The sequence below is a fragment of the Octopus bimaculoides genome, chromosome 5 (genome assembly GCF_046866305.1).
Source record: "Octopus bimaculoides isolate indiv1 chromosome 5, ASM4686630v1, whole genome shotgun sequence".
NCBI lineage: Eukaryota > Metazoa > Mollusca > Cephalopoda > Octopoda > Octopodidae > Octopus > Octopus bimaculoides.
This window is the reverse complement of record NC_142932.1, coordinates 99,349,009-99,359,008: the sequence shown is the minus strand read 5'-3', so window position 1 is coordinate 99,359,008 and position 10,000 is coordinate 99,349,009. Positions and strand designations below refer to the sequence as shown.

The window sequence follows — 10,000 nt, the reverse complement described above, 5'->3', positions numbered from 1 at the left end:
TGGGATATTGATGGATCAATTTGTTCAGTAACTAAATATAGCACTGGATTATATTTTGTGCATGACACATGGGACCTAAGTTTTGGATTTATAGGTGTTTCTTTTCGTTATTAGCTGAAACTATTTAAGCATATATGTAAACTGAGGTGAGAAAGACTTTATATCTGAATGTAAACACAGATGAAAGTGAAGTTTTAAAATGTCATATTAAACAGAATATAAATTCAATCATATATTATACCAGGAATTATTCAATTGAGTAAACTCCTTTCCTGAAAATGTATTTCCTTTGTAATAATGTTAGAAATTATTATAACACCTCACTCATAACTCTTAAATCCCCCAGTTCTATCAGCACAATGGGCTATGAGCCTTCTCCAAACATCCCAATTTCTCACTTTTCTCAATTCTACTTAGGCAGGCTCCCATCTTTATCATGTCATCCTGGAACGTACTGCGCCATGTCTTCCTTGGTCTTCCAGTCTCTTATTTTCCTCCTACTGGAATGTAGTCATTTATACATTTATCAGTAAACATACATTCACTTTATCCATCAACAGTCATACACTCTCAATCAAAGATGTTCATTTTCAAAACACTTACACACACATCACATGTATTTATATGAATGTCTTTCTCTTTTGCTTGTAGTTGGAAAATACATTCAATGCATTCAAAAAGTTTATATTAAAGTAACAGGCACAGTCATATTCAAACATACTCGCACATTGATTTTGTTTAACACTCACACATAAGTTTTGATAAATATGTCCTTCAAACAGACTCATTCAATCTAACTATCCTTATATTTTCATTAAAAATATTCAATAAATTTCTTTTTAACCAAAGTGTGCATGAGTATGCAGCTGATAAAAATTAAACCAACAACATTAGCCACACCCTTCATAAATAAAAGATTATCTCTGGGGCGTAAATGATGCATAGTAAGTAATACAAAATGTCTTACCATTTAATCTGCAATAACAGGCTTAAATCCTGACCAGCTTAACACAATCCAGCTGTTTAAAATGTATTCCCACTTGTAAAAGTCACCTTCAACCATCATTTAAAGTTTAAAAATACCATATATCATTAGTTTAGTGACTGAATGAGTTGATATCTGATTTTATTCAAATGACTAAAACAGAATGAGTATAAATTCCAACTAGAACAAGTGCAACTTTTCACAATTGTAATAAAAAGTACATAGTATTTTATTGGTTTCAGCCACTGAGAATATGTATAACCATTCTGATAATAAATTCTTTTATTAATGTAAAGTAGCAAATATGAGATAACTACAAAATAATAGAAAAATTAAAATGTTTCACAAATCACATGGATCCATACGTATGGCTTGTTATAAAGTCCAGTTTTTTTAATATAATATTAACTAGATAAGAAACAATTTTTACTTGTGGATAAAATTTTCATCACAGGTAAATTTTCTCAGAAGGAAAAGGGCTACTGTGTGTTCCAAACATGCCAAAGTAATCACTGCTGCATAACTTTCATGAAACTGCCAATGAAACTGCTGGAGGGAGTCATAGTATCAGTAGGTACTGATATTATTGTGATCTCTTTACGATAGCTACTGTTGTGCAAGTTACTTGGACTACATGCATATATAAATATACATGTATACATACTTACATGCATATATACATACAAGCATACATATATATATATATATTATTTATATTTTATATATATATATATATATATATATATATATATATATATATATATATATATATATATATATATATATATATACATATATATTTATTGTGTGTGTGAAACATCTCAGGAAATCTGCATCAAACACATGGGAAAATAATTACTTAATATTAGAACACATTTTGTTTCTGCAAACAAAACTCACAACTTGTTTCATCAGCTTTGACAAACAAGACAGTAGTAATTCCATAATACTATTTCATGAGTACCATGAAGCTTTTGATTGGCTACTGTTCTAAATGAATCAAGATATGAATCAGCGGAAAGGAACAAAAAAATCTCTTCATATTTATATATATATTTATATATTTGTGTGTGAGTTTGTTTATTTGCATGTGTGTGCACATGTAGATATATATATGTGTGTACTTGGGTGTTATGAATGTAGTATGTATGAATGTATGAATGTATGTATGTATGTATGTATGTATGGATGGATGGATGGATGGATGGATGGATGGATGTTTGAGTGTGTGTGTATGTATGTATGAGTATAAGCAAAGGCAGAGCTGCTGTTTGTATGATTTTTGACAAAATTATTAGCTAGATTCATGACAAAAAATATAGAACCAAATCAGAGATAGAAACCATCTGAGGACTCACGATGAGAATGCCATCAAACCTGTTATACTTATGTCTGCAATGAGAGAGTGGTTATTTGTGATATCAAGTTGATGATCACCATATGTACAAATGTGCATATGTATATATGCATGCATGTATATATATACATATATATATATATATATATATATATATATATATATATATATATATATATATATATATATATATATCATCATTATCATGGTTTAACGTCCATTTCCATGCTAGCATGGGTTGGACGATTTGACTGAGGACTGGCAAGCCAGAAGGCTGCACCAAACTCCAATCTGATCTGGCAGAGTTTCTACAGCTGGATGCCCTTCCTAACGCCAACCACTCTGAGAGTGTAGTGGGTGCTTTTACATGCCACTGGCACGAGGGCCAGTCACATGGTTCTGGCAACAGCCACGCTCAAAAAGGTGTCTTTTACGTGCCACCTGCACGGGAGCCCCTCCAGCAGCACTGGCAATGACCTCGCTCGAATGATTTTCTAACGTGCCACCAGCACAAGTGCTAGAAGGCAACGCTGGTAACAATTACACTCAAATGGTGCTATTTATGGGCCACTAGCATGGAAGTCAGACAGCTGCTTTGGTAATGAACATGCTCGGAAAGTGCTGTTAGTGCTCCACTGGCGCAGGTGCCAGTCATCGAGTATGGTTCAATTACGATTTCGATTTCACTTGCCCCAACAGGTCTTCGCAAGCAGAGTTTAGCGTCCAATGTAGGAGAGGTTGGCATGGGTGCCAGTTGTCGGATTCAGTTTGATTTTGATTTCAGATTTCAAATTTCAAATCCCAAATTCACTTGCCTCAACAGGTCTTCACAAGCAGAGTTTTAGTGTCCAATGAAGTAAAGATACAAATAAGTGAGCTGGCTACACTTCTGGCAGAGATCACAGATTATGCTCTCACTTGCCTTGCCGGGTCTTCTCACGTAGTGCATATTTCCATAGGTCCCAGTCACTGGTCATTGCCTCGGTGAGGCCTAAAGTTCGAAGGTCGTGCTTCACTACCTTATCCCAGGTCTTCCTGGGTCTACCTCTTGCACAGGTTCCCTCAACTGCTAGGGTGTGGCACTTTTTCACGCAGCTATCCTCATCCATTCTTGCCACATGTCCATACCAGCACAATCATCTCTCTTGCACACCACAACTGATGCTTCTTAGGTCTAACTTTTCTCTCAAGATACTTACACTCTGTCGAGTATGCACACTGACATTACACATCCATTGGAGCATACTGGCTTCGTTTCTTGCAAGCTTACGCATGTCCTCAGCAGTCACGGCCCATGTTTCACTGCCATGAAGCATGGCTGTTCGTACACATGCGTCATACGACATAGCACAAGCAATGTATTAGTATGACACTCGGAGAAAGAAAGGAATAGTTGTTTTATATTTTAAGCATAGCTCTTCTTCAGAAACAAGAAAAACAGAAAAGTCCAAAGGAAAGAAGGAAGAAGAAGGAAAAAAATTGCCAATAATCCATGTGCAATTATATTTCAGGTTATATATAGTTTGAGAGGGATAACTTCCCTTGGCAAACAGGACACAGTCGTGTGTCGATAAGCCAGCTGGAGGAGATGTCCTCCTGGGGCTAAAAGCAACAGTAACATCCACCCCTAGGGGTCAGCCACACTTAAGTGGCAATATACTACACTTTATCGTGCAGTTACTGTTAATACTTCATTTAGAGAATTAACATTGCTATATATATATAGTTATATATATATATATATATATATATATATATATATATATATATATATATATATATTTATATATATATATATTTATATATATATATATTTATATACATATATATCGATTGTCAGTAAATCATAAATTGGATCCAATCTAAAGTACAGGATGTAAGATGGAGTCAGATGTCAAAAATAATATATACTATAATTCATTACAGACGGCCACATGTTTCACTCTAAGTGTGATTATCAGATGACTGAGATAATTGCTTTATCTAGTGGAATTTATAGCTAAAAATAGAAGGACTTATTTGAAACCTGGATATTCTAAAAATGGATTGAGAAGATAAAGAAATTTTATGTTATATTGAAAGGGGAGAGAAATAATGAGAGGCAGGGGAAAAGAAATAATGTCTTGAAAGAGAGGATGCATGAAGTGCAACTAGAGCCAAAGTTCTTATTGATCTAAAATTTGTTGCAGGAGCAAAATATTTCATTGTATAGACAAATGTGGAAGAAAGCAAAAGAAAGAAGATAGATGAAGTGGTAGCCATCTCGGATTACACTGTGTAACATGATTTTTGTCCTTGAGTAGCAACTGTTATTTCCTACTTGCTTACTCCTAGAAAGTATGAAAAATGGCTAATATTTCCTTCAAACTTTACTTTTGTTACACTTATTCAAGTCCCATAGATTCCCTCTCAATGCATGGCTATGATGCTTGCCCACTACTCCTGCTCATGATCAGAGATGCACATATTGTCAGTCACTAAGAGAAATGTTCAAGTGGTTAAGGTCAAGCAACTGACAAGAAAATCTGTGGTATTAAGCAGAATATTTGCTATACTGATGCTTCTACTTCAGCAACTCAGTGCTGAATCTGTCTGAAATGTAATGGAAAATAGGTCAGGTTCAAAACATAGATGTCCAGGTCACAAAAGCAAAGTTCGAAGGGAATAGTAGTCATTTCTTTTGATCCCTAGACAGAAGCAAATAGGAAATAACACTTACTGACCAAAGACAAAGAAAAAAAGAATGAAATTAAAATTTTGTTACACAGTGTTATAGATGCTATTAACTTCATGAGTTTATTCTTTTTATTGATTTTTTAAATATTTTCCCTGTACCTTTCTTTCAAGTAAGTTTCATTTTGAGATCCTTTCACCTCTTTTATGAATTTATTTGTGAATGAAATAAATCATGTAAGTATAGATTATAGTATGGAAATATTTTATGTAATAATAATTCTATACAATGAAAGTTTGATAACTCAGTAACATAGAATCAGCCCATATCTTTCCTCTATCTTTTAGCCCTTTGCTTTATATTAAACTACTCAACACTCACCCTGTCTCAGTATTTTTCATCGCTTCTTATTTTTACCATCTCTCTCATTCTCTCTCTCTCTCTCTCTTTCACTTCCTCTCTCTCTCTCTCCTTCTCCCCCCTCTCTCAAGGTGTACATCTCTCCTTTCTTTTTCTCCCTTTCTCTAGCTATCTCTAATGCTCTGTTTCTCATTTTCGATCTTTTGCTCTTCTTACAAGTAGTCTTTCTGTCTCAGTTTCCAACACTTTGAGCCACTTGTTGCTATGACAACAATGTCTTTGCCAAGATGAAAGTTTCACTCTCCTCAAAGATGTGGATCATATATCATATATTTGAAAAATTTAAATTATGTCTTACTGTTCTTTAAAATTCTTTTGTTTGTCTTTTTTTTTTTTATATTCTTTACCTAGAATTCTTTTCATGTCATACCTCAGATTTTCCATATGTTGAAAATTAGCTCTATATATGAGTGTGTGACATTCTTACAGCATATTGCTTAATAGTAGCTAAAGTTTTATCAACCTGTTTATCAATCTAACTTTCTCAGACATTGTGTGAGTTTTATTGAAGAGTATATTCAATGCCATGTTCCCTTTTTTGCTCTGTTTATTTCTTTCTATTACTACATAAAACTCCTTCCCCCTTCTCCCTCTTTCTTAAAATCCCTATCTTCCCTTTTTCTCCTTTTGTCTTTGTTTTTCATTAAACCATTTAACATTCTCCCTATCACTGTTTTTTTTTTCACCATCTCTCTCTGTCTCTTTCAGGATTTATGTTCCCTCACCCTCTTTCTAATTAACTTCTATGCTCTATTTTTCTCACTCTTTTAATCTTCATCCCCAGTTTACATACATTCTTTTTTCTATTCCTAACACTGTTGTATCTATAGTTGCTAAGACAGCAGTAATGCAGTATAGAGTGTATCATAATCCTACAGTATAATAGAAACTGACCAATAAAACAGTGACAAGCAACTTGGCCTTTTATATAGAGAGAATATTCTCAGTCTGATTCTTTCCATTTTTATCAAGCTTTCTACTAAATATTGTTACAAAGAAATAGTTTTCTTATTAAAAGGAATACATTCAATCCTATAACTCCTTTGGGAGCTTGTATATGTAAGTTAGTTTTAATATTTATTTTGATGTCCATTTTAGTAATTTGAGAACTGGTCTGTAAAACTATTTTACGAACAAATTAAACCTAATTGTGTTCCTGATGTTTCAACTGCTTCCCTATAATTTTGGTTCATATACATCATGGTTCATATATATTAGGGTGTATATGAACCCTGGATTGAAACATATTTCGGTAACATGGAGTATCATCAACAAAGCTTCTCTATACTTCAATAGTTCCTGAATCTGAAGGCTTTGCATTAATGAACAGTTCTAAATATTAAAATAGCCTGCAATATCAAATAGCCAGAGATCTGAGTTATCAAGTTGTCTCAATGGGGAAAAAATTCTTTTTAGACAGCTTCCAGAACCACAAAATTTAAGGCATACTGATTCAAATGCAAGGCAAATAAATTCAGCAAGCACTGTGAGATGGCTGTCTGTTGACATCGATCATACATCTAGATAGGGTGTTTTCCCTCACATCATAGCAGCCTAGTTAACATTAATAATATTTTGGGCCTCCACATAATCAACCGCATGACCCAACTCAGCCAAACAGAATCAGCCTAGCTGGTGTGTTGGTGTTTTGCAGACATATAGGTTGCACCCTCCCTTCACTAATAATGCCTGGCCGATCATGTATATGTGTCAAACCCCATGTAGTAATGTATTATCAGTTCCTAATTACAGTAAGTTCTCACATTAACACACACACACACACACACACACAAAAACACACATCACTTACACATGCACACACACACACACACACACACACACACACACACACACACACACACACATACAGGGGCATATATACATAAATTTTCTATGAATAAGGGTCCTATCAGAAAAGTCAAAAGCTCCTCTCCCTTCATGGCACACACAAAAAAAAATTATTCAGATACCTATACATAAATCAAGCAACTAAACAAATTCATTAAAAATTAATGGAAGCTTCTTCCTTTTCTTACATATTTTAATTTTTTTTCTTTAAGATTCTTGTCTTTGTTATATCACTTATAGAAGCCAATGCAGGTACATTCACCAAAGAAAAAAAGGCTTTAAAATGCCGGAGAGGATCCTGGAACTCTTTGAAAAAATATGGTATGTGGCTCAAAATGTTGCCAATGTACTATCATTTATATTTAAAAAATGAAAAGAAAAACATTTAATTTTTGAACAATAACCTCCAAACTCTGACTAATCATGAAGAGGTAAAACTTAATATCAAAGAATTCCAATAATAAAACTATGATTGGCCAACTCCAACTGAAAGAAATATTAACTGGAGTCATTTTGTCATGGATAACATTAAGTGCGTTAACTTGACTCAATAGATTTTTTTTTCTTCTGAATAATTCTACCTAATTGAAGAATTACACATAGAAATTTAGCCTGAGAAGTAAGAACAGAGCCAATAACCTTTCCAGTTCTTCCTAAAATAGAGAATAGGATAATGAGCCATTATGGTTAATGTTTGGGGGGGGGGACAAGGGTGTGTTGAGTTTCCCAAGGATGCAGTCCAAAATAGAATGACTTGGAAATACATACTGTGAGAGAAGTGGGAAAAGAGAAAGAGAGAGGTAGTATGAGCTGCAGACAAATAAGATGATGACCTGTGATATACACTCACAAGTTCAAAGGAGAAGATACATTTATAGTAGAGGGCACAACTCAATAACTCACAAGTGGTTGAAATATACTGGTAGACATAGTAATGCATGAGTGACATTACTACCAGAAGTTGTACTGTAAATCAGTGATTTAAAATACCTCCTTTGGTCATGATTGACCATGGGATTGCACCTAGAAAGTTCCCCTACAAGGCACAAATTTGGGCAAGGTTGTTTATGGAAAACCAGCAATTGCCCATGCATACTGGCCTTCTCCATGCTACCAATGTTATCCAAGGGAAAGGGAAAGGCCAATACAGTTTGGCACCAGTGGTGTTGCAACTCATTTCTACAGATGAGTGAATTGGAGCAACATGAAATAAAGTGTCTTGCTCAAGACTACAGCATAAAGTTTAGTCCAGGAACCAAACTCACTACCTCATGATTGTGAGCCTGATGCTCTAACCACTGAGCCACACACCTTCACATAAATCAGTGGTTTAACTTTAAATAGCTGTGATGTACAATGTTCATAGAAGAGAAATGACAGAGTTAAATTACTTTCAGTGTATTATTAATATTTATTTATTTGTTTTAGCTTTGCATGGATGGAAAACAAAGTTGAAACAAATATAGAGAGAGACTGAACTAGTTGCAGTCAATGTCATATTTTACTGAATCAAGATCATGTCTATGACTCTTAACATGTAAATAACATTGGCTTTTAACTTTTGCACAAAGCCACAATTATTGGGGTGAGCACAATCAATTAAAGTGGCTCCTATACTTCTTTATTGTTTCTGGATGGATGGAAAACAAAGCTGACACCAGCAAGTTTTGAATTCAGAACATAAAGTGATGTTAGTAACTACCACAAGGCATTTCGTCTGGTATTCTATTAATTTTACCCTTAGCATGATAATAATATTGAATCCTAATATTGACACAAAGCAAAACATTTGTGGGTAGAGGAGAGCATTGTCAATTGAATGGTATTTATTTGATGCAACCAAGCTGGAATTCAGCAGAAAACAAAGAAGTATTGTTGGACACCTATGGTATGCTAATAATATTGTATTATTGATAAGTGTATTATATAACAATAAAATTTCTGATTGAACTATACCTTCATAATGTATACAGTTGTAGAGTATAGTTATATACAGTTCAAGAGATACTGGGGATTTATTTTATTTTTATATTTATCAAATTTATACCTTGAAATAAGTCATCATTAAAATTTTATTTTAAGGAACTCTTCGTCTTTTTGAATGGATATGATTTTCTGATTATAAATTTAACATTGCAATCTTCCCAAATACAGTCTCTTATTTCACACATGCTATTAGATGTTTGGCCATTTCAAAACTCAAGCTAAATAATCAGGAAGAAATAAATCCATATCACATGCTCACTTGCTAATGGTTGCCCATTGAATCCAATAATGACCATCTCCTTCATTTCTGAATCCTTTGATAACTAGTTAGATCATACATACATGCATACATACATATGTACCCATGTATGTATACAAACATGTATCTATGTATGCATACATACATATGTATCTATGTATGTATAAGCATATATATGTATGTATATGTATGTATGTATGTAAATATATGTGTGTGTGTGTGTGTGTGTGTGTGTGTGTATAGTGAAGGCACATGGCTTAGTGGGTAGGGCATTTGGCTCACAATCATAAGGTCATGAGTTCAACTATCGGCGACACATTGTGTCCTTGAGCAAGACACTTTATTTCACATTTCTCCAGTCCACTCAGCTGGCAAAAGTGAGTAGCACCTGTGTTTCAAAGGGTCAACCTTGTCACACTCTGTGTCATGCTGAATCTCCCTGAGAACTACATTAAGGGTACATGTGTCTGT

At 34.1% G+C, this 10,000-nt stretch overlaps 1 protein-coding gene across 3 annotated transcripts in view; it reads left to right on the top strand.

Moving 5' to 3' along the window:
• The window catches only part of LOC106867859 (CD63 antigen), a 48,168-nt gene that overhangs the window by 30,415 nt on the left and 7,753 nt on the right, over positions 1-10,000 (top strand). The window contains exon 8 of one of the 3 annotated variants that reach the window (XM_052968254.2): positions 7,497-7,605. The exons of 1 other annotated variant lie outside the window; for it this stretch is intronic. In XM_052968254.2, coding sequence (XP_052824214.1) covers positions 7,497-7,605 — 109 coding nt within the window. The remainder of the gene's footprint in view (positions 1-7,496; positions 7,606-10,000) is intronic. One more of the 3 variants, XM_052968255.2, reaches the window with a different exon arrangement.